The 25,750-nt window shown below is 43.1% G+C and overlaps 1 protein-coding gene across 3 annotated transcripts in view; it reads left to right on the top strand.

Annotated features, from left to right (window-relative positions):
• The window catches only part of CHCHD3 (coiled-coil-helix-coiled-coil-helix domain containing 3), a 423,433-nt gene that overhangs the window by 34,309 nt on the left and 363,374 nt on the right, over positions 1-25,750 (top strand). For all 3 annotated transcript variants that reach the window (XM_087968922.1, XM_087968921.1, XM_087968920.1), the window contains exon 3: positions 4,119-4,200. In XM_087968922.1, the coding sequence (XP_087825048.1) occupies positions 4,119-4,200 (82 nt within the window). The remainder of the gene's footprint in view (positions 1-4,118; positions 4,201-25,750) is intronic.

Here is a 25,750-nt window from a genome sequence, read left to right as displayed (position 1 = left end):
GCACACGCGCATATGCAACCGGCCACCTGGTCTTCCGGTTTCCGGCGCTCCTGTGCGCGCAAAGACCACCAGGCACACCAGAACCCGGAAGAGTAATGGGCAACGGCTGCTGTGCCTGGAGAGATAGCTCTAGGCATGCCACTTTCGGCACACGCGTCCTAGGTTTGCCATCACGGCACTAAATAAATAACCAAGGGGGTGCTGCAGTGGCTGTAACTTCTAAAACAAGGTCATATGTAGCTTTTTGGAGGGAATGCGTCGTAACTTTGAATGGGCGTTAAGTGACCGCTCGTATCTCGAGAACTACCCATATAGTACAAAACTGGGCATCTCTATCTTAGCAACTTTAACATGCCTGGACTTCAATTGTTAAGATTGAGAGACACACTAGGAGAGGCTCCATGCTTTAGTAAAGAGAACGCTGCATAATAGTAGGATAGCGCAAGTTTTAGGATAGAACTAAGGAGAATTTTTTCTGTCAGTCAGAACAGCCAATCAACAGAACGACTTGTCTCCAGAAGTTGTGGATGCTCCAACACTGGAGTTTTTAAAGAAGAGATTGGACAGCCATTTGTAATGGTGTAGGGTCTCCTGCCTGAGCAGGGGGGGGGGGGTTGGACTAGAAGACCTCCAAGGTCCCTTCCGACTCTGTTATTCTGTTACTCTGTTATAAGGTCATGCCCACCTTGATTTTGAGACTCGTGGTCTAGTAAAAAAAACCTTGATTATAGGGATTTTCCCCTCTCCTGCCTGAACCCGTCACTGTTCTGAAACCTATGACAAATGTATATAATTAGGTAAACGGCAGAAAAAGAGCCTCACGTGGAGATGGGGATTTGGACTCTCTTGTCCCTGTCCATTGGTTCCTTTGTCTGAAATGGTTTCGGGCTTCCTGTTTCGGCAGGGGGTTGGCCTAGAAGACCTCCAAGGTCCCTTCCGACTGTGATTATGTCGTTCTGTTCCATTTCAGATACCACAGGATAGTTTCTGATTCCGATGATTGTCCAGTCTGTGGTTCCTAGTGAGGACGATATGAGCCAGGGGTGTCAAACTGGATTTCTTTGATGGACAGATCATCATTTTAGGACAGATGCCTCCTGCAGAACTCTGCCAGGCTGAAAACAGGTGGTTTGGGCCTGTTTTTCGGCCTGTTTTTCGGCCCATTTTCAGCCCGCAGAGTGTTGCGGGAGGCCAAGGAGGGTGAAAATGAGCTCCCCCCCCACATGCGGCCCATTTTAGCCGCCAGAGGCACCGCGGGCCGGTCCCTTGATAGTTCCAGGATGGTCCCGTGGGCTTTGAGTTGGACACCCCTGACCTAAGCAAATGGGCATTTAGTTCAGGTCAGCATTAATCTGGGCATCCTACAGCGCGGAAATGTTTTTTTCACCACAGTTTCCACCTCCAGTGTCTCAAACCCCACCTTACAGAGCCGCCTCAGAATCCGTCATTAGAAAAATCAGGTTTTCTGCTCGTCAGGCACGCTTACACGGCTGACCTCAAGCAGGCTTGGAATAATTGTGCTTGGTTTGACTTCCTAAGGGTTTATTTGTAAATGATTCATCTGCCTCAGCCAAATAGGAATTGCCTGCTTAGATGCTCAGCCCATCAATTTGAGTCAAACGATTTGTGGTGGGGTTTGTTTTTTTTTGGCAAGAACTTGGCCAGATAAATAAAATGGCTGGAGTTATATCTCATCCTCGGGTCCTTTTCCTAAGATTAAGGCCTTACTTAGTTTTCTTGGCTGTCTCGTTCGGGAACAACAATCCTATATATCTAGGGTAATAGAATTTCTATTTAACAATCTACATCCTCGCTTTTATTCCCTATTAGGGTCTGGGTGATCGATACGTAACCCAATTGATTGCTAAGGTCAAATGTGCCGTGTCTTTATAGCCAGGTTGTATTTATTGTGCTTCTGAGGTTGTTTCGATGGGCCATTAGCCTTTTTTTCCCCTATCCATACATACACCAGGGCCCCATAAACCTCCCCCGCCCCCCCGATGCATGGATCGGCAGGCACCTTAATTGTTAGGCATTGTATGCCCATGGTCAGGTGCCAGATCTGAGTCTTGAAAGAGTTAAAATACCTCTCCAGAGGTGAAATTAATCTAATGATCAATTGCAGGGTAGATTGTTTTGCTGTCTTCCCAGGGGGGCTGTTTGTGGAGATTTTATAGACCAATCAAAATAGAGCTGGAAGGGACCTTGGAGGTCTTCTAGTCCAGCCCCTTGCTCAAACAGGAGATCTGACACCATTTCAGACAAGCGGCTGTCCAATCTCTTCTTTCAAAACCTCCAGTGATGGAGTACCCACAATTTCCAGAGGCAAGCAGTTCCACAGGCTAATTCTTCCCACGGTTAGGAAGTTTCTCCTTAATTCCAGGTTGCTTCTCGCCTGGATGAGTTTCCATCCATTTCTTCTTGTCCTGCCCTCTGATGCTTTGGAAAATTAATTGACCCCTTCTTCTTTGTGGCAGGCCCTCAAATATTGGACCAGAGAGGTATGAGGGCATCTCTGGAAAAAATCAGCAAAGGTCAGATGGAAGAAAGCTCCTGTCATGACCGGGGCGTGGCACAAAAGCAACATAGTCAGATAATCAGTAGGAGTCCCTTTATTAGCTCCAACTTGCCCCCAATGTCCTGGTTACCTTCTGGCTGGAGAAAATTTCTCCCAGGAACAGCCTTTGGCTGCAGAGAATCAAGTCCAAAACGTGGTCAACAAAAACTGTAAGTCCAATCAAGGCAAAATGTGGTAATTACTCCGGCAGGGCAGGAGCAAGAATTCCAGATGTGAAGGAACGAAAGTAATTCAACCCGGTTAGGAGGATGCCAGGAATGCAGATAAGCCACGACAACACAAGATAAACTCACATTTGTTCCCAGCAGACGCTGCACTCAGCATGCATCGCTTTTAAAGTCTCTTTCCAGCTGTGGCTAATGAAGGGAATCAGGGCCCTTTCCTCCCCTGTAAGCCATGCAACCTATGTTGCTCTCTTCTCCGTTCCTCCCTGTGTCCTAGGATGAAGAGGGGGTGGGCCTGGGTCTTCCTTTGAACTCCCTCTCCCTTGCTCTACTTCTCCCCCTGCTCTGCCCAGCCGGCCTTTGCCCTTCCCCAGTTTCCTCCACAGCCAACTGGAGCCACACTCCCAGTCCCTGTGGGCTGTTCGTCTTCCTCCTTGGATTCAGACTCCAACGGGCATGACAGCTCCCATGAACTTATTGCTTCAGAGGACACGTCAGTAGACTCGGCCCAGTGTTTTAAGTCAAAATTTGAGAATACCTATGAACAAACTTTCTTTACCATAATGATTTTCAGATATTGGAAAGATCAGGTCCACTTATGAAGGCCCAGTTAAACTAATTTATTGCTAAAACTTATGCGTGGGGATCTTCTCAACTAACTGGAGTTAGATAAAGGCCAAGGGCAATCAATGGGTTTGGATTTAGTCCACTTGTGGCTGATCCCCCTTTTAACTTCACCCCCAGGTTCTGCCACTCCTCCTCCCTACTACGTTATTGCAATAGATCAGATTTTTTAAGTGGAACCCAATGCTGAAATATGGAAACCAAGGGGTCTCTCAAAGTGGTGGATTTCGAGATAACTTTGGAGTTCATGTCCGTAATAGCAGTCAGGGACCTGATTCAGTTTACTAGGGGCCCAATCCACAGCAAAGATCCTTCCTTCCTTCCTTCCTTCCTTCCTTCCTTCCTTCCTTCCTTCCTTCCTTCCTTCCTTCCTTCCTTCCTTCCTTCCTCCTTCCTCCCTCCCTCCTCTCCCTCCCTCCCTCCCTCCCTCCCTTTTCTAAACCACCCATCACCCTCAAAGATACATGAGTCAAAAAACGGAATTGATGAATAAAAAAACAACTCTGTGAGCTGGTTATACGCAACATTATTGTCTGAAATTGTCTGAAATGGTATAGGGTTTCCTGCCTAAGCAGGGGGTTGGACTAGAAGATCTCCAAGGTCCCTTCCAGCTCTGTTCTATTGTATTCTCTTGTATTCTCTTCTTTCTCTTGTATTGTACTGTACTGTACTGTATTCCTATCCTATCCTATCCTATTCTATTGTAACATGTTTATTTTGTCGTGTTCCTCCCCCCCATTTCTTAATTCCAGTCAATGAAGAAGAACTAAAGAAAAGAATAGCTGAAGAATTGGCCTTGGAACAAGCGAGGCGAGAGGCTGAAGCTCAGAAAAGGTAAATTCCTTTATTTATTTTCAGAGTTCTGTGGGGAAATCTGTGACTTTGGATACCAGGGTTGAAATAAGGTCGGTGCCCGTAAACTAGGAAAGCAAATGAGTGGAAACAGTTGGGAATTGGGGAGCTCGGATTCCAACACAGCTGGTGCACTCAGTCCACTTTGGAGACTGTTTGCTCCTGTTTCCTTTGGGAAAATGAGCTTCATTTCAATTTTTTTTTTTAAAAAAGCTGGCTGGTATGTGTGAAAATTTTACCTGAGATGAAAACAGTTTTTTAAATAAATCCTGACCGTGCCATCCAGCATTCCTCTCTGTTCTTTGTTTTTGGAGATCTTTCATTACATATAAACAAATTATTTAACAATTTGCTTATTTAGTATCCATGACTATCACTAAGTGTTCTATCTAATGTTTTATGATGAATGTATTTTTACAATGACTATGGTAATGATATATATCTAATGTTGTATGTACACCGATAGCATATGCACCGGAGACACATTAATTGTGTGTCTAATCGCACTTGGCCAATAAAGAATTCTCTTCTGTCCTGTTCTCTTCTGTTCTGTTCTACTCTCCATTCCATATTCTATTCTTATTGTTTTATTCCTATCTTATCCTATCCTATGCTATCCTATCCTTACTGTTTTATTCCTGTTTTATTCCCATCCTATTCTTATTGTTTTATTCATATTCTATTCTATTCTTATTGTTTTATTCCTGTTTTATTCCATTCCATTCCATTCTAATTATTTCTATTCTATTCTATTCTATTCTATTCTATTCTATTCTATTCTATTCTCTTCTATTCTATTCTCTATTCTCTATTCTATTCTATTCTATTCTATTCTATTCTATTCTATTCTCTATTCTATTCTCTATTCTATTCTATTCTATTCTATTCTTTCTTCAGAATTTTACTGATGTGATGCAACATCAAATTGCGTCGAATCGGTAAAATTCCCTGCGTACTTTTCGAAAGCAGGATGATATTTGTTACCTTACCTTCTGTGCTCACCTGAGAACTAGTGAAGTCCATTTTTTTAACATGCCCGTACTGCTGTGATGTGGATTTCTGAAAGGTTTTTGCCATCTTACAATCAATAAGACGTTGTTATTTGACTTTCATCGAGTCTTGTTTTGCAAGCTCATTATTTTTGTATTTATTAAAGAACCTTGTAATTGACGTTGTGTGTGAATATTGCTTCTCTCTCTCTCTTTTAACACTGCTTTATGATGGAATTAACCACAGAGGTTTAAACAAACTATCCCGGTAGACTTCAAAGGAATGTATACCCAGAAATGTGTTTATAGGATTTCCATCTAAATTTAGCTAATGTCATACCAAATTGAACATAAACACAACCAAAAGCCCTTTACCCGGACTAAAATATGCCTCTTTGAGGAGTAAAACAAATTTATGTGTTATGCTGAAATTACAGCTCTTTGAAATATTATGGCTGGTCTTAATTGATTTTTGGTTCTTACGAGGAAATGTGCTTACTCTTTCTGTGTTCGTGTTAATGTAATTAATGTTAGCAGTTTAAAATGGAACAATTTATTACGCACTTTGATTATTCCTCCTGTACCAATAATATTAAGCGATGCCTGTTGGTGGTAGCTTTCTTGTTCAGGTTTTATTCTATTTAATGCACACGGCAAACCTCCATTATATGAAACCCTGAGTTAGGTGGGCTTTTTAATCTTCTCCTTCCTGATGTGCCGCCAGGATTATCCAGGATTCCTATTCCCTGTGAACTCGCATTCACACCCATCCTCATTCCAGCACTGATGATGTTACCTAGTTGGGTCATGAAACATCTGCAAGCTCAAAGAGCACCAAGGACCCCATGGAATTCACATCTGCTGGGATCCATTCTCTTTAGGGAAGTGCAGTTCCAGAAGTCCCAGAATTCCCCAGCCGGCCACGTTTGAATTCCCCAACCAACTTCAAGAAATTGTGGACTTCAACTTGAAGACTTCAGCTTGAAGACTTGTGGACTTCAACTTGAAGACATGTAGACTTCAACTCCCAGAATTCCCCACCAGCCATGTTTGAATTCTCCAGTCAACTTGAAGACTTGTGGACTTTAACTTGAAGATTTCAGCTTGAAGACTTTTGGACTTCAACTCCCAGAATTCCCCAGCCAGCCATGTTTGAATTCCCCAGTCAACTTGAGGACTTGTGGACTTCAACTTGAAGACTTGTGGACTTCAACTCCCAGAATTCCCCAGCCAGCCATGTTTGAATTCCCCAGTCAACTTGAGGACTTGTGGACTTCAACTTTCAAGAGTTCCCCAGCCAGCCATGTTTGAATTCCCCAGCTATTTTGAAGACTTGTGAACTCAACTTGAAGACTTGTGGACTTCAATTCCCAGAATTACCCAGCTTGCATGGCTGGCTGGGTAATTCTGGGAGCTGAAGTCTACAAGTCCTCAATATTGCCAAGGTTGGACACCTGTGTCTTAAAGAAAGAGCTACAGCATAATACATTAATCATCGCAACAACTTTCCTTCAGAAGTTGTGAATGCCCCAACACTGGAAGTTTTTAAGAAGAGATTGGACATCCGTTTGTCTGAAATGGCATAGGGTTTCCTGCCTGAGCAAGCGGTTGGACTAGAAGACCTCCAAGGTCCCTTCCAACTTTCTGTTCTAAAACATAGTTCCTTGTAGTTGGACCGTAATTATTCAGGGCCTACGAGATATTTCGAGGCTCTCTATAAAGGGGCTGCAATTCAGCAGAGAAATAAATATTTGCCTGAACATCCCTCTTTGTTCAGTATTAGCAGTGCTTTAAAGGATGATATTTGGGTGAAGGAATTGAAACTTGGCACAGACGTGCTCTGCCCGGCATTGGCATCCTTATAATAGCGTTGAGCGAGTAGAGAAATTTACACAGGCTTTCGGGTTTAAACAGCTTGATTCCGAAAAGACGGCTTTAAAAGGGAACCTTTTGTACTGTGAAATAGAGAAAAGGAGTGGGGGGAGAACCCCCAGACATGGAAAATAGATTTGCAGGGATTATCTCCATTTTGCACTTTGCAGAGTTTAACCAAAGGTTTTTTTTCCCCCCGCCTCTCTCTTTTTTCTTGACAGCCATTTTATAAAGGCTTTGTATGGATCTAATTCTCTTTTCCACAGTAGATTATTCCAGTCGCTCTTCTCTCTTTTTTGAGGGTTGTTTTTTTCTGCTTGCTGGGTATGTGCATTTCAGCAAAAGCTTCTGTGGGTGGTATCCATAAAATTTGGAAATTTGGAATTATAGTATACATGTGTGTGTGTGTGTGTGTGTGTGTGTGTGTGTGTGAGAGAGAGAGAGAGAGAGAGAGAGTCTGTCTGTCTGTTCCTTTCTGTCTATCTGTCTCTTTCTTTTTCTCTCTCCCTCCTCTCCCTCCTCCCCATTCCCCCTCTCTTCTACCTCTCTCTTTCCCTCTTTTTCTCTTCCCCCTCTCCCTCTCTCTGTCTTTCTCAACTATCTCTTTTTTCTCCCCCTCTATCTCTCCCTCCAACCCTCCTCCCTCCCTCTCTCCTCTCTCTCTCTCTCTCTTTTCTCTCTCCCTCCTCCCCTCTCCCTCTCCGTCTCTTTCTCTCCCCCATTCCCTCTCCCTCCCTCTCTCTGTCTCTCTTTTCTCTGTCTCTCTTTTTCTCCCCCGTTTCCCTCTCCCCCTCTTTCTCCTTCCATAAGCTTTGTAAGAAATCCTCTTGGTTCGTGAAACTTGTCTGCTTCTGTGGAAACCAGCGGCTTTACCTTTTCACTATTTGATGGTGGAATACAGCTTTGCACTGAATGAACGCTAGCATTTTGTTTGGTGTTTTGTTCATTCGGCTTACAGTAGTACAGTGTGTGTGGATGAGGCTGCAAAATTCAGTAATACCTTTGCCGGGATTTTACAAGGTATATATCTGAAAGCACTACCTGTTAGAGCATTTTTTTTTCCAACCTTGGGCGTTTTCCTGGGTCCTGAAAGGTCTGCAAGAAAACAACCAACCTCAGAGAGCACCAGTCATCCCTCACATCTGCAACCAAGTGCAGAGAGCACCAAGGACCCTACAGTCCTCTTCCTCCTCTTGCTTCTCTTCTTCCTCTTCTTCCTCTTCCTTCTCCCAACCCCCCCACTTACCTTCTAGCACTGATGATGTTCCCTAGTTGGGTCATGAAATGCCTGCAAGAAAACCACCAAGCGCAGAGAGCACCAAGGGCCCCACAGTCATCCTCCTCCTCTTGCTTCTCTTCTTCTTCTCCTCCAATTCCACTCCACAAACCCCACTGCCTTCTAGCACTGATGACATTACCTAGTTGGGTCATGAAACATCTGCACTTCCTTTCCTCCTCCTCCTCCTCCTCCTCCTCCTCCTCCCCCATCCCTTCCTCCTCCCCTTCCCTTCCCTCCTGCTCCTCCTCCTTCCCTCCTCCTCCTCCTCCTCCTCTTGCTTCTCTTCTTCCTCTTCCCTTCTTCTCCAATTCCACTCCACAAACCCCACTCCATTCTAGCATTGATAATGTTCCCCTAGTTGCAGAAATGCCTGCAAGAAACCCCAAGCAGAGAGACCAAGGGCCCACAGTTCTCCTCCTCCTCCTCTTGCTTCTCTTCTTCCTCTTCCCTCTTCTCCTCCAATTCCACTCCACAAACCCCACTGCCTTCTAGCACTGATGACATTACCTAGTTGGGTCATGAAACATCTGCACTTCCCTTTCCTCCTCCTCCTCCTCCTCCCCCATCCCTTCCTCCTCCTCCTCCCCCCTTCCCTTCCCCTCCTGCTCCTCCTCCTTCCCTCCTCCTCCTCCTCCTCCTCCTCCTGCTTCTTGCTTCTCTTCTTCCTCTTCCTCTTCTCTCCAATTCCACTCCACAAACCCCACTCCATTCTAGCATTGATAATGTTACCTAGTTGGGTCATGAAATGCCTGCAAGAAAACCACCAAGTGCAGAGAGCACCAAGGACCCCACAGTCCTCCTCCTCCTCTTGCTTCTCTGCTTCCTCTTCTTCCTCTTCCTTCTCCCAACCCCCACCCCCCTTACCTTCTAGCACTGATGATGTTCCCTAGTTGGGTCATGAAACGTCTGCCACGAAGCAACCCAGCCCAAAGGAGCACTAGGGACCCGACCATTCTTGCTTTTTTTTCTTGCTCCAGAGTTCACTCGAACAGCTTTACATTACTACATTAAAAAAAGTAGTAAAAAAGTGCCGGTAGGTGTAAAATGCCGGTGGTTTTTATTTTTATTTTTATTTTTGAATGTCGAATGTTAGCAATTTAATTCCCCTCCTTTGCAGTTGTTAGCTTTTCTTCTTTACCAAAGTACTTCAGGTGACATTCAGCATCTCTTGCACGTTTATGACTTACTGAAAAGCCTCACCAGGTTTTTTTTAATGCTTTGTTTTACAACACACACACACACACACACACACAGAGGAGAGAAAAGCAATGACACGGATTACCTAGCTGTGTTTTTATTCCTTTTATACCCCAAAGAGAAAGGGGGGGGGAGAAAGAAAAACAACAACCCACCCCTTTCTTAGTAACATCGCCGTCAAGCTTAAAGATGCTTTCCAACACGTCTGAGCAAGAAGTTGTAGTTTTAAAGAAGAGATTGAATCCGGGTTAAACGGCATCCCCTCTGCTCTCCTCATCTTTTGCCTGTGATTTATAGCGGGAGATCAGAATGAAAAGAAAAATAGATACCTGGCCACATGGAATCACCCACCTGCATGTATACACAATATTTTAACCGTTTATACACAATTTTAAATAACCGTGTTTATACCTTGCAGCTTCAATCGGAGAAGGTTTCTGATTTACGAGGTCGGGATAAAAAGGGAGTTGTGGGTAACTTGATTTTTCCCCCCCCCTCCTCTGTATTTTGAAATTCCAATTATTTAAACATAATGAGTCCGAATCGGACTAAACTAATTTGGGGTTATCTGGCTTTTTTTTGTGCTTCCTTTTGTCTCCGTTAACTGGCTGTGACAATTCCAGGCATAAAAATTACATGGAGAGGGTTTTCCAAAACTATATGAGAGAGCCAGTTTGGTCTAGTGGTTAAGACACCAGGCTAGAAAGTAGACGACCGTGAGTTCAAGTCCTGCCTTAGTCATGAAAGCTGGCTGGGTGATTTTGGGGCAATCACCAGGAGACGAGGAGTTCTAGTCCAACCTTAAGCATGAAATCTGACCGGGAAACTTTGGGCCAATCACCAGGAGATGGTGAGTTCCAGTCCTGCCTTAGACATGAAAGATGCATAGATGACTTTGGGCCAATCACTAGGTGATGGTGAGTTCTAGTCCCACCTTTGGCCTGAAAGCCAGCTGCGTGATTTTGGGCCAATCACCAGGAGATGGTGAGTTCTAGCCCCACCTTAGGCATGAAAGCTGGCTGGGTAATTTTAGACCAATCACCAGGAGATGGTGAGTTCTAGTCTTGCCTTAGGCATGAAAGCCAAGTGCGTGATTTTGGGCCAACCCTTCTTTCTCAGCCCAAACCACCTCACAAGGTTCTTGTTGTGGGGAAAATAGGAGGTTGGGGACCTCTGTTCTAAGGGATCAAGAAACATAACAAGCTTAATGTAACTGGATGATTCTGTGTTCGAAACACGAATATATCGGGGTCCGCAGTTCAAGAGTAACCCCGTTCATTACTCTGAATTAGAAAGTTTCTTTTTTCTTTTAAGATTGTTTTAATGTTCTTATTTATGACCAGCCGCTTTTCAGGTGGCACACGTGTATGTTTTAAATTGTATTATTTATTCTACGTAAGCTGCCAAGGTTTCTTTCTTTCTTTTTCATTTGTGGCAGGATAGAAGTACAATCAATCAATGCCCGTTGGCAATGATTTCTCCTGTGCATTTCTGCTTTTTTTCTAAGGAAGACAGGAGACAGGCTTTGTAAAAGTCTGGTCCAAATTAAAAACAATTTTTTTTAAAAAAAAAAAATCTCCCCTTTAGGTGGATAAGAGAGGCACGGGCTGGAAGGCGGTGGGGTAATGGGTTTGTTTTTTTTGGGCAGCGCTTCCCATTTTGTGAAAGATATCGCTCCTGAAACATTCCCTGTATTCTAGATCCGTGGGTCTCAACCGGTGGTTCTCAGACTCTGTTGAGGTTTATGACGATGATTTAAATCTTGAGTTAGGTCTGGGTGATCCGTGGCTAGGGTCTGTTGCCACAGGTTTTTTTAAAGGTGGGGCAGCTGGCTGACGAATTCTGAGAGTCCACAAGACATAAAGTGGCCAAGGTTGGAGACCCCTGATCTAGATAATATTCATGAACGAAGGTGAATATACATGACCCAGAATAATTTTGTCTTCCAAGCTTTTGGAGTGGAGCCCATCTTCAGGGAACTTCTTTCTAGCAGAGGGTGGGCTTTGTCCTATTCCAAGGGTCTTTCAAACTTGGCAAGTTTAAGACTTGTGAACTTCAACTCCCAGAATTCCTCCTTCAGTAATGTTAGCTCAGGAATTCTGGGAGTTGAAGCCCACAAATCTTAAACTTGCCAAATCGGAAGACCTTTGCCCTATTCTGTGCATGGTGTTGTGTTGATATGGTGTTTGTTGTATATGGATTTTTAGATGTTGATTGGGGTGTTGATGGCTGGCGATTAGGTTGTTGCTTGTTGTTTATTTGTGTTGACAAGCCCTTAAGTTACTTGATAAACTGGTGGCAAATACGGCTGTTTTTTTATTTATATATTTTTTTTAAAAAATATGAAACATAAAAATTCTATGTCTATATATGAACAGTGTGTTTTTGAGAAATAGTGTTAATAATGATATTCATGACATTAATGATAAACATTAATGATAACATAACGTTGATGATAATCACATAATAATATTTACTTATCCATTTTAATTATATAGTTAATCGTTTCCTTATGCTTTTAAGCTTCCAACTTCTGCTTCTGCTAGTTAGCCATTGATAAAACAAATTCCATGTCGAAAAGTGTTCAGTTTCTTCATTTTCCTTAATTTTAAATGTTAGTCTACCCATTACTGTATGTTCTAATTTTTTTTAAATAACATTTTCATCTGTAGGGATCTCTTCGTTTTTCCATTGTTGTACAAACGCAATTCTAGCTGCAGTTAACACATGTAAAATTAAATATGTATTCGCTTTATTCTATTTTTCTAGTAGAATACCCAACAAAAATATTGCTGGCTTTAAATCTTTGTGTCGTTTTCCTATTTTTTTTCCTAACCATGTGTGTATTTTTGTCCAATATTTTTTTGCCTTTGGGCATGTTGACCACATGTGATAGTACGAACCCGGTGTCTGATTACATTTCCAACACTTAGCAGACATATCCTTAGACATCTGGCTGTTTTTGTTCCTGCTCGTCCAACAATCTTAGTAGCTGCAAAATTGAATGCATGTCCTCGTTCATTGCAGTGTGAGGCTACCAATGAGTTCGGGTCTCTTTGTCTGACCGTTCAGTTGTATTCTTGCATAGATAATATTTGCTAGATAATATTCCTTGCATTCTAGAAGACCCTCAAAAGCATCTCATTTCATCTCATCTCAGATCCCCCCGCTGTTTTAGTATTGGTGGAGTCTCAGTGATGATTTATTGTTCTTATTTTGTCATTTTATTAGTGGTGTCTGTTTTTGTGTACCACCCAGGGTTTTTCTGATTGGGGCAGTTTAAGGATATAATAAATAAACGCTCTTTTCCTGGGCTTGCAAAGGCGTAATACGAGCCGTTATTTATTTATAACGCTGTTGCATTTGGATTTATATCCTGTACTGATGTTCTTAGTGTATTTTGCTCTTAAAGGCCTATTATCTCTCGGTTGCATGTGTGGCACAAAAACACAATGGGAAAGAACAGTGGCTTTCTGCGTGTAGTGTTTCTGTCAAAAATATATGGGATGCAACTGCCTTATGGAACTAATGTTGTCTTCTGTGGAGAATTTAGTTTGCTAAAGAGGAAGTGACAGGAGCCGATAGAATAAAAAGTTTTCCATGGCAACTAACATACCTGATCAAATGTTTATCTGAGGAATAGGAAGTGTAAAGGAAGACTTATTCTCCGAAAGTAAAAATAGACTATGCCAGGGGTCGCCAACCTTTTGGGCCTCAGGGACCACCAAGCTCATAATTTTAATTCCCGCGGACCACGAATATGATTTGTTTTGTAAAATAATGATCAGAGAACTTCCATTTTATTAATATGAAATGCACCTATTTAATATAACGAAATTATAAATGCTTATTTGATTGTAACAAAATCTTTAAAGGTTGTTTAATTGTAACAAAATTATTAAAGTTAGTGTCATTATTACGAAACAATGGTCAATCTGAGAGAAGGAAAATGAAGACAGGCAGTCTTCCTCGGTGGCTTGCGTTGGTGGGAGTGCACCGATTCGAGGGAGTCCCGGCCCCCCCGCCCCCGCCGCGCTCCCTCCACCTGGCCTTCCGTGGAGTGGAGAAGCTGCTCCGGGATGACCCAAGGGCCACTCCTGTGACTACTGCAGCTCTGGAATATGGGACCAACTTTCCCACCAACGTCAGCAAGCCACCCTGGGGTGGATTTCCCTGCCCCGCCATTGGTCTTACCTTCCAGTTCCAGCTCGTGTGGCTCTACTCAAGGTTTGCGGGGGCCAGCGGGTGGGCGGGCCATATGGCCGGCACAGTCTTGTGTTCCCGCGCAACCAGGATTAATTGCTTTTGGGGGGACATTTCTCCACCAAAATTTCCTCGTGGACCACTGGTTGGCGACCGCTGGACTACGCCATGTAAAACCATTTTTTTAATCATTTCTGGGTGCAAATCTGGCTCAATTAACTGCACAAGTAATCCTTGACTTACAGCCATCCATTTAGTGATTGTTTAAAGTTACGACGGCACTAAAAAGAGAGACATGTCCATTTTTCACACTTAACGACCATTGCAGCATCCTTGTTGGTCTCGTGATCAAAATTCAGCCGCTTATCACCCGACTCCTATTTACGACGGTCGCGGTGTCCCTGGGTCACGTGATCCCTTTTTGCGACCTTCTGACAAGCAAAGTCAACAGGGAAGCTGGATTCACTTAACAACCATGTTACTAGCTTAACAACTGCAGAGGTTGACCATGGATGTGTGTGTGTGTGCTGCAATGGTTGTAAGTGAAAAACGGTCTTAAGTCACTTTTTTTCAGTGCCGTTGTAACCTTGGAACAGTCACTAAATGAGCGGTTGTAAGTTGAGGATTACCTGTGTGGGTCAAAATAGGCAAGGAAGTGGTGAATGAACACCTGGATGCTTTGAATGAATTTATCACTAGGCCTGGATGGATTAAATCCTAGAGTTCTGTAATCTCTAAACATCTGGGCGTAATCTTTGAGCATCTCTGGAATACAAGGGTAAGTGCCAGAAGGTTGGAGAAAAACTAATATTCGAATCTTTTTTTAAAAAAGGGAGGGAAAGTGGACCCAGGAAGCTGCAGAACAACCTGTTTGATGTCCACAGCTGGACAAATTCTTTAAAAGAGGATCAATTAATCGATTTGCAAACCTTATAGACAGGAATAACGTGATGAAATTAGCCAGAGTTCGTTCAAAATAGGTTTTGCCAACTTAACCTTCCTGCATTTTAAAAACAACTTGGATAGAAGAAATTTGAATTACCTGCTTTATTTATGAGCAGTAATTAAAAAAAAACACCAGGCAGTTACTTCCAAGTTGTCAGAAGAATCTAACACATGATGTGACAGTTGTCATTTGTGTCACTCTCTTATTCAGGACTTGAAAAGGAAGATAAACCTTTGTGCTTCTACACGTCCTAATTTCTTTTAGAGAATTAGCTTCTTTTGAGTAAATTTGCTTGGGATAGTTATCAATTTTTCAGTGTTTTCTTTAGCCTCATCGTGTCCTGAATACCTGATTCTTAATAGTCTATTTCTTTGTGATTTTGTTCAGAAATTGCCGTCAGAAGAAGCTCTTATCAGTCCATTCGTGCTGTCCACTAGATAAGTTACGGTATAAATTATTTGGTTCCCTCCCTCTTTTTATTTTGAGTTGCTGTGCACAGAAATTATTTTCAATTTCTTTTGCAATATGTACTATGTTAGTCTTGAGCAATACTAGCCTTTTTTCTTTTCTTTGGAGATGCAACTATGTGAACTTGGAATTTCTAAATGACTTGGATAAGCTTATTTGTTGTGTTATCCACGACAGCACTGTGTATTTGGCATTGTGAGATTCCTTCGACAGTTGGTAAATGTTACTCCTGATTCTTGTGAATATTTAACAGAGTGCGCATTTCACAAGAAATGAATTGGGAGGGTGGGTGGGAAGAAAGATGCTCTTTCCACAGTGCGGCGTACAGACATTGTCTGAAACTGTGACTGCACGTTGTATCCACAGTGCGATAGGAACAAGCTCTCTCAGTGCAACTCGCGGGTCGGTGGGTTGTCCACAAAATTCCTAGCTTTTTCCGATGCACACAATGTATATGTCCGTGATGGTGAACCTATGGCATGCGTGCCACAGGTGGCATGCAGAGCCATTTGTGCCGGCACGCGAGCCGCAGGCAAACTTACCTCACTGCACATGCGCGCGCCTCACAGCTGATTTTGGGCTGGCTTGAGGCCTTTTTCAGTCTCCCAGGCTTGAGGAAAGCCTCTGCGGCCTGAAAAAATAGGCCCGTTTCATCATTTCCTGTATTTCCGGAAATACCGGAAGTGACGAAACAGGCCTATTTCTCGGGCTGCAGAGGCTTTCCTCAAGCCTGGGAGGCCGAAAAAAAAAGGCCACAAACAGGCCGAAAATCAGCTGGGAGATGCAAGGCAAATAAGGGGGCAGGGGATTGCGCACGCATGCGCAGGGGCATGGGTGCATGCATTGCCTTCTGGGTGCTGGCACGTGAGCATGCGAGTGCAAGCCCACGCACAATTTTTGGCACAGGAGCCCAAAAAGGTTAGCCACCACTGGTACATGTGATGAAATGTAGTCTGGATTCCCAGCAGGGAGGGGCTGCGTTTCAAAGGAGCAAGAGACAACACAGTCCAGATAGTTTGTGTGAGAGAAAGAAGGTGAGGACGGCACCTCCCTAACAGTTCCCAGAGTACAGGTAGCCCTCCACTTTCCAGCAAAGCAGAGCCCCAAATTTCCATGGCTAAGTGAGACAGTTCAGCGGGGTTTGCCCCATTTTACGACCTTTCTTGCCACAGTTACTAAGCGAATCGCTGCGGTCGTTAAATCAGTAACATGATGGTTAAGTGAATCTGGTTTCCTCCCGTTGACATTGCTTGTCAGATCGCAAAAGGGGATCTGGTGACCCCGGGACTTCAACCGTCATAAATACATGCCTGTTGCCAAGCGTTCAAATTTTGATCACATGGCCACGGGGATGCTGCAACGGTTGTGAGAGTGAAAAAACAGTCATATGGCACTTTTTTCATGGCCACTGAAATGAATGGTTGCAAGTCGAGGGACTGCCCATATATGCTTAATGGGAAGGTTAGCATGCTTTAGTTTGGCAAGATTCCGTCTTTAGGTGAGGGACAAGAAAGAGATAATCCTGGAAGGATCACAGCATGTCTTTCTTGATTTTTGGAGCCTGGCAGTGTCTGGAACCTTCCTCCCTGGTAACTCTAAAATGGGAAGCATTGATATAGACACCAAGGTTGGTACGGAGGTGACAAACATTCACCACCTTGTGAAAGCGGTTTCAAAGATAAATCCACCCGTTGACATCGAGACATCTGCTTCCTGCTCCTGAGCGCGAAGGCTCGTAAAAGCAGAACCATAAAATAAGGATATCTGCCTGTTTCATTTAACGGCATTAAAGAACCAGAATGTAATAAGAACTTCCTTTATTATCATTATAGTCAATGATCCACGTAAAAACATATAAAAACATCATAATCAGGGATGGAGGATTAGACGATGCGTTTTAAAATGGCCACAGCTCAGGACTCAGACACCATACCAATAATGGAATTGGGAAGCTTTAAGTGACGATGCTCGGTTCATCTTGGATAATGTCCCTGAAGAGGAGACATGAAAGAATTTTGTCTCTCTATAAACATGGGTTCAGCAGGACAGGTCGTCCTTGATTTACAACAGTTAGTTTAGTGGCCGTTCGAAGTTACAACGGCACCGGAAAAGTTGACTCTTTTTCACACTTGGGCCTGTTGCAGCTTCCCCATGGTCAGCTGATCAAAATTCAGGCCCTGTGTTCTGACCAAGACTTCCTGAGACACCAACAAACACACATTAAATCCAAAACCCTTTTATTTTAGTTCAACATCTGTGAATTACCATCATTCACAGCCCGTTATGAGTCTCAACCAGTTATAAATAGTCCCATGGAAGTCTGCCAAAATCCTTCAGAAGAAGTCTGATAAAAATGCGCTTTTATCTTTCTTGAAGTGCTCCCAGCGACTAAAGTCCCAATTAGTCTTTCAAAACCAAACAGAGCACAAATTCACCACAGAGCTTTCAGGTTCCAAACTGACCAGAGCGAACAACATTGCTTCCTGCAAAGGTTCCTGTCCCTTTGCACTTCCTTTATATCTTATGAGAAGGCCAATCACGTCTAAGCCTTATTCTTGAGTTGCCCCTTTTGTCTTAACTGTTCTTGTCTTCTGGCAGCTCTGCGCACACGCGCACTTGGAACAGGCTCCCCCTGTTCCTCTGCCTCGCTGCTGCCAGATTCTGGAGGCTCCGGAGTCAGCACACAACTCCCAGATGGTCCTGGCCCCATCTCTGCATCGGATGCAGGACCATCGTCCGAGTCCTCCCCAGACTCTCGGACTGGGCCATGTTCTTCCCCACTGTCCGACTCTGCTGTCATATTCGCAGGCTGCCAGCGGACCACAACACCCTGGTTATAAATGTGATGTTTTCAGGTCTGGCCCCTTAATCCATTTGCCTAAAGATAAGTTTCTCTTCACCCAGGGAAGATTGAAAGAAGTGAGAATTTTGGCCAACAGACTGGCCAAATATATTTTTGAAGTTATAATTTACAGAGATTAAAAAAATGAATGCAAACTAAAATATAAACAAGAAGGAAAGTACAAAAAAAAGGTGGGGGAATACGTAAGGAAAAAGAAAAGAAAAAAATTAAAAATAACATCAAAGCAAGTAGAAACATTTTCAATTGCTCATTCACTTTCTTTAATATTTCAATCAAACCTCTTTTCATCTATTGACAAATAATAAAAATTCATCTTTTAATCTTAACTAGCAAAAGTCCATTAAGAGCTGCCAGAAATAACAAGATATATTCTAACTTTAAACAATTAAATCTGTTTCCTAATTCTTTCCTGCACATTACACAAAAGCTTATCATTTTCTCCAAAACTCCTCTTCCCATGGCTTATCTCACATCTATGAAACAATCTTTAAACCCTCCTCATTCAGACTTAATCAGGAAAAAATTCCAGAAGAGCTTGTAGAAACAACAAATGGAAAATATTAATCCCTTCAAACGATCTCCCACAAATTAATTTAATATCTTCTCTTCATCTCCTCTCAATTACAACATCATAGTTTATCTTTTTTTCCCTGAAATAATAACAAAACTCTCTTGTTTCCATATCCTATCCACGAACAAATCTTTAAAGCTTCCTACTTAAAAAAACACATTAAAAGGTATGACAAAAGAGATGATCATATAAAGTTTAACCTTCATCAAATGAACCCACTTTGTATGCCTTAGTTTTAGGGGTCTTGATTATTCATTAGAGATAACCATCCCAAAATCCTATTTCTTCTTTGGTTTTGCTTTTGTCAGGAAATTCCTTCACGGATTTAACACACCTCTTTGGTAAATCTAAAGTAAGAAAATTCTTCAAGTCATTTTTCTGGGTTAAGATTCATGTCACTTCTGGTTTATTATGATTTCTGTGTGCCTTTTAACTACAGGTAGTCCTCAAGTTACAACTGTTTGTTTAGTGACTGTTTGAAGTTACAATAGCACTGGAAAAAAAGTGACCAGTTTTCACATGTATGACTGTTGCAGCGAAGTGTGTGGGGGCTCGAGTGGTTGGAACGCTGAGCTGGAGGTTAGCAATCCCGCGTTCGAGATCCGAGAACTGCCGTGGGGCAAGGTTGAGCTCCCATCCTTCGCTCCAGCTGTTGCTGGGGACATGGAAGGAGCCCCCAACTGCGCATCCCCATCGCAACAGTGATCATTATCTCCATTTAACAACCCCATAATCTCTTGTGGGGTGGAATCTGGGCAACTGAATAGCGCTAGCTGTGTATTTACTGGCCGGATGCCCTTCCTTGTTGCCAATGTGAAGTTTTGTTCAGTAGATAGATTCTCATTGTGAATACAGGGAGAAATATCTGCCTCTACCTAGGATCAAACTCACAGCCTCCTCTGATTGTGAGGTGAGAACTCCACCTCTAGGCCACCGCCCCACTCTCCCATCGCAACGGTGATGTCACTGGGTAATCCTTTCAACCTAGAAGCGCTTTGGCGCTTCTGACACGAATGCAAAACCCCCCCCCGAAGGCGAATATACGTGTCCCAGGATAATGTTGCAGGATCCAATCTGGGTCGGTCCACGGGACCAGGGATTTCATCCTCTGAGCCACTTGCAATAGGGAGTATAAATACCACGCACAAGTTCCCCAAGGTTGGGCACAAGTCCTAAAGCTCGGAAGACCGAAACCTCTGGTCCCGGGGACCGACCCAGATTGGATAGTGGAAAAAAACAACAACCCAAAACCCATTGCAACAACCCAACAGTCGCATGATGAAAATTTGGACATGTATGTATTTATGACGGTCGCCCTGTCCTGAATTTTAGGACCTTCTGACCACGAGGGAAGCCAGATTCACTTCAACAAGTTGCTGACTGAACTGCAGCGATTCAAATTAACGGTGGCAAGAAAGGTCCTGAATGGAGCGAAACTCACTTAACAACTGTCTTGCTTAGCAAATGTTGGGCTCCGTTGTGGTTCATACCTCGAGGACTACCTGTATTTGGTCTGTTTTAAATCCATATCTCAAAACAGCCTTGATTTTCCAGCTGCATCCTCTCTTCTCTTAAAAGTCCATTTTTTTAATGAATTTGAAGGTCTAAGGCAGGGCTCTTTCAAACTTGATAGCTTGTGGACTTCAACTCCCAGAATTCCTCCTTCAGTCATGTTAGCTCAGGAATTCTGGGAGTTGAAGTCCACAAGTCTTATAGCCGTCAAGTTTCAAGACCCTTGGTCTAAGGCAGTGGGGGCTAACCTTTTTGGGCTGCTGTGCCAAAAATTGCGTGTGTGCTGGCGCGTGCACGCTTACACTCCAGCACCCAGTAGGCAGTGCATGCAGCCCCCCACGCCCCCTGCATATGCATGTGATCCCCCGCTGCCTCCTTACCTGCACTGGCCTCTCAGCTGATTTTTGCCCGTTTGAAGCCTTTTCGGCCTGCCAGAGGCTTGAGGGGAGCCTCTGCAGCCTTTGCAGGCTGAAAAATAGGCCCGTTTTGTCACTTCCTGTATTTCCGGAAATACTGGAAGTGACAAAACGGGCCTATTTTTCGGCCTGCAAAGGCTGCAGAGGCTTCCCTCAAGCCTCTGGCAGACCGAAAACTGGCCTCAAACGGGTTGAAAATCAGCTGGGAGGCGCGCGCATGCACAGTGAGGTAAGTTTGCCTGGGGCTTGCATGCCCGCACAAATGGCTCTGCATACCCCCTGTGGCACACGTGCCATAGGCTCGCCATCACGGGTCTAAGGAATAAGCATTGGGTACCTCCTTAAATTCTTCCAGAGTGAAAATATTTTTCCCCCCCTCTCCATTCTGTATTAGTGGGAATTCTCCTTTTAATTATAAGCCCCTCTCTGAGGGAGACGGGCAGTTTAGAAATATAAAATATTAATAAAATTAAGAAATAATATTTAATTCTTTCTGGTTGCCTCTCATAACCGCCCGTCAAGAACTCCTCTTATTGAGTTTTCTCTCCCCGCCCATCCAGAACATTTCCCTGAAGGAGAATTTCTTACACTTAAACTCAGATCTTCATACATATTTTAATAGGATTTTTTTTCTTTTTTAACAAACAAGAATTATTCTTATAACTTTTTTTCCCCTTCCAAGCCATCTGGCCCCCTTAATCCATTTAAAACCATTGCCAGATCAACATTCTAATTGCCCTTTTGCTGCTCATTTCCAAATTAAAAAAAAAATTCCTTTAAGTTTAAACTGACATAAATCTTCTTTCCCTGAGGGCTGGAGGAAAACCAGTGTAATAAAACGTGTCCTTCTAGAGATTCTTCGTTTCCCTAAAGTAGTTTATAAACCCATTTACAGGCAGTCCTCGACTTACGGCTGCAATTCAGCCCAAAAGTTGTGTTGCTAAGTGAAATATTCGTTAAGTAAGTTTTTGCCTCATTTTATGACCTTTCTGGCCACAGTTCTTCCCTGCGGTTGTTAAGTTAGTAACAGTGTCGTTAAATGAATCTAGCTTCCCCATTGATTTTGGTTGTTAGAAGGTTGCAAAAGGGGATCACGTGATAAATATGAGCCAGTTATGTGTAAGAGTGATTTTTTTTTTAAAAAAAGTGTTGTGTGTAAGCCTGATTTTTTTAAAAAAATGTTTTTTTTTAAAAAAAAATATCGATTTTTTGCTTTGCTCTAGGCCTAGCAACGTATTTTGTGTGACAAAAATTACAAGTGGCTTCATTAAAGTACTTCTGAAGAAGGAAGAAATGCCAAGTTTCCTTCAGTCTTTATGATGGGGCTGGTATGCCCAATCTCTGGCTGTCAGTGTTGTGACCTGCCAGCGGAGCTGGTGGCAGACTGAGGCAGTGAGGAGGTTGGGGAGGAACCTGGGCCAGAAGGCTCGGATGAGGGCTCTGCGTCGGAGGCAGAGATGGGGCCAGGGCCGCCTGACGGTTATCAGCTGCCTTCAGAGTCAGAGATCAGTGGGGAAGAAGAACAGCTGGAGCCTGTTCCCAGTGTGCGCATGCACAGAGCTGCCAGGGGAAGGGAACAGTTAAGGAACAAAGGTTGACTCGGGAACAAAGCCACAGGTGGACAGTGAATGGCCCATAAGGAATAAAGAGGAGCAAAAGGGGAGTGATGTTTGCAGGAGGCAATGAATTCAATTCATTAGGATGAAGATCTGTTCCTGAATTCTTGCCAAGTCATTGCTGCTACAGCATGGTATTTGGAAGATATCGGCCTGGCAACTCTGCAAGTTTGATAAAGGTCTGTAGTTGTGAAATCTCATGAAAGACTGTTTGCCTGGCCTTTGCTGGGTGTGAATGAGAGGAATTCAGTTTAGCCTAAATAAAAGGGGCTTTGTCGGGATGAGGAGTCTGCTGTGTGATTTTGGGAAGGCTCGGTCAGAACAGCCATTGCTTCCTTCTGTCCAGCAGCCTTACCACCCCGAGGAAGCCCAAAACTCCTGGGATTTTTATACCCCCAACACACCCAGAGCGTGCCAGCTTGGAGAAACGTCCGAATCGAGTGTCTGTAACACCGTTTAATCGCGGGCAACCGAACCTCACGCTTAAGATGGGCAGTTTGCGAAACCGGTGGTCCAATTTCTTCTGTGGATTTACAAATGCACTGTTTAAATGGCAGGTGGAGAAGATTGCGATGGGCTGGGAAATCAAAAGGGGGAAGATAATTCATCGGTTTTATTATAGTGATTACGATATTGATGAACTCACCACTGAGATCTCGGCTGTCAGCCTCAGCAGAATATTGGATTTCCAGAGCTGAAATGTGTACCAAAGATTCTTGAATGAGGAGCACGCGTCGGGAAGCAAAAGGAAAATCCATGAAGCAATCTTTTTCTGAGCGGTTAATTTCCCCCCCCCACCCCCCCTCTGTGCAACTTTAGTTTAGGCAGATGCAGTTGGACTTTTAAGAAATACTTTTTACTGTGTTATAAATTTTATGGGCATGCCACATGTTTTTGGATATGCCCCTAAATTTATAGGGTTTTATAATACTTAGGGGGCCTATTTCCCAAAGGTGTTAATACTTGGCACTAATCTATATATCTATATATATAAAAGCGAAATACCACTCACGCATCATCACAAAATCTCCAGGACTGTAAAGCCTACAAACTTGAAATTTGCCACGTTTGTTCCTCTTGCCTTCTAGGGGCTCACTAAGAAAGGATTTTTCTAAATGCCCATCAGAGCATTAGGATTTCCTATATTATTATTATTAACATGCTCTGATGCTAAGGAGTTCGACTCCTCCTCCCCACCTGAAAAGAAATCTGTTCCAAATGCAAAAGACAAGCAGAGGCGTTTCAGTTTTACTTTCACAGCAGCAACCAGCTGTAGTACAGAACGGTTGAGCTAAGCCACGCCCAGGCTCCTTGCTGTCTCCTTGCTCACACAGCAAATACTGCTTCCCTTTCCAAACAGCCCTCAACCCTCTTACACACTGACAGGACGCTAACCAGATGAATACCGATCGATGCTGGTAGGGAGAGGCAGAATTCCTCCCCCCTTATTTCCCCCAAAACTAAGCCTGACCACATAGTTTCGTAGTGAAGCACGGGCATCGAGCTAGTTTCTTTATATTACTGATAGCACGAAGGTAGATGTGAAAGAATGGGGGATTCCTATAAGGAGTGCAAACTTATCATGGCTGGTTGCACAGTAAGCCAGGTGTTGAGACTTTTGGTTTGGTGTTTTGGTCTACCTGTTGAGTCCTTCCGAGGACTTCAGACTGGCTGATGTTCCTTGACGGAGTTCAAGGTCTCGTCACAAGAGTGTCAGCTATTCCAAGGAAAGCCACCTTTTGCAATTGTCCATGTTGATGGTGTTCAAGTAGCGCTCCAGATATTTTGGGATTGTACCCAAGGAATTGATAGCCTTAAATGGGTTCCATTATGGAGGTGGCCTTTCTTGTCCTCTCTTTGCCTGCAGTTTGTTTACTGGTATTTTGTGGTTATTTCTTGATGTAGGCTTTTATATTTTTATATCTGTTGTTTTTCTATAATTGTGGTTTTTATCTGATAGTTGTGTTCTCCTCATAGTTGCTTCTGGAGAGATTGGCAGCTGTTCAGAGTTGATAGATTAGATTGGATTAGAAGGTAGGTAGGTAGGTAGGTAGGTAGGTAGGTAGATAGATAGATAGATAGATAGATAGATAGGATGGATAGGATGGATAGGTAGGTAGGTAGGTAGGTAGGTAGATAGATAGATAGATAGATAGGATGGATAGGATGGATAGGTAGGTAGGTAGGTAGGTAGGTAGATAGATAGATAGATAGATAGGATGGATAGGATGGATAGGATGGATAGGTAGGTAGGTAGGTAGGTAGATAGATAGATAGATAGATAGATAGATAGGATGGATAGGATGGATAGGTAGGTAGGTAGGTAGGTAGGTAGATAGATAGATAGATAGATGGGATGGATAGGATGGATAGGTAGGTAGGTAGGTAGGTGGGTAGGTGGGTGGTAGATAGATAGATAGATAGATAGGATGGATAGGATGGATAGGTAGGTAGGTAGGTAGGTAGGTAGATAGATAGATAGATAGATAGATAGATAGATAGGATGGATAGGATGGATAGGTAGGTAGGTAGGTAGGTAGATAGATAGATAGATAGATAGATAGATAGATAGATAGATAGGATGGATAGGATGGATAGGTAGGTAGGTAGGTAGGTAGGTAGATAGATAGATAGATAGATAGATAGATAGATAGATAGATAGGATGGATAGGATGGATAGGTAGGTAGGTAGGTAGGTAGGTAGGTAGATAGATAGATAGATAGATAGATAGGATGGATAGGATGGATAGGTAGGTAGGTAGGTAGGTAGGTAGGTAGATAGATAGATAGATAGATAGATAGATAGATAGATAGATAGATAGATAGGATGGATAGGATGGATAGGATGGATAGGTAGGTAGGTAGATAGATAGATAGATAGATAGATAGATAGATAGATAGATAGATAGATAGATAGATGGATGGATAGGTAGGTAGGTAGATAGATAGATAGATAGATAGATAGATAGATAGATAGATAGATAGATAGATAGATAGATAGATAGATAGATAGATAGATAGGATGGATAGGATGGATAGGATGGATAGGTAGGTAGGTAGGTAGGTAGGTAGATAGATGATAGATAGATAGATAGATAGATAGGATGGATAGGATGGATAGGTAGGTAGGTAGGTAGGTAGATAGATAGATAGATAGATAGATAGATAGATAGATAGATAGATAGATTGGATAGGATGGATAGGATGGATAGGTAGGTAGGTAGGTAGGTAGATAGATAGATAGATAGATAGATAGATAGATAGGATGGATAGGATGGATAGGTAGGTAGGTAGGTAGGTAGGTAGGTAGGTAGATAGATAGATAGATAGATAGATAGATAGATAGATAGGATGGATAGGATGGATAGGTAGGTAGGTAGGTAGGTAGGTAGATAGATAGATAGATAGATAGATAGGATGGATAGGATGGATAGGTAGGTAGGTAGGTAGGTAGGTAGGTAGATAGATAGATAGATAGATAGATAGATAGATAGGATGGATAGGATGGATAGGTAGGTAGGTAGGTAGGTAGGTAGATAGATGATAGATAGATAGATAGATAGATAGATAGATGGGATGGATAGGATGGATGGTAGGTAG

This window comes from Notechis scutatus, chromosome 6 (assembly GCF_049901735.1).
Source record: "Notechis scutatus isolate UNSWTSFEM ecotype Mainland chromosome 6, rNotScu1.2, whole genome shotgun sequence".
Classification (NCBI taxonomy): Eukaryota; Metazoa; Chordata; class Lepidosauria; order Squamata; family Elapidae; genus Notechis; species Notechis scutatus.
This window is presented reverse-complemented; position numbering and strand designations above follow the sequence as displayed.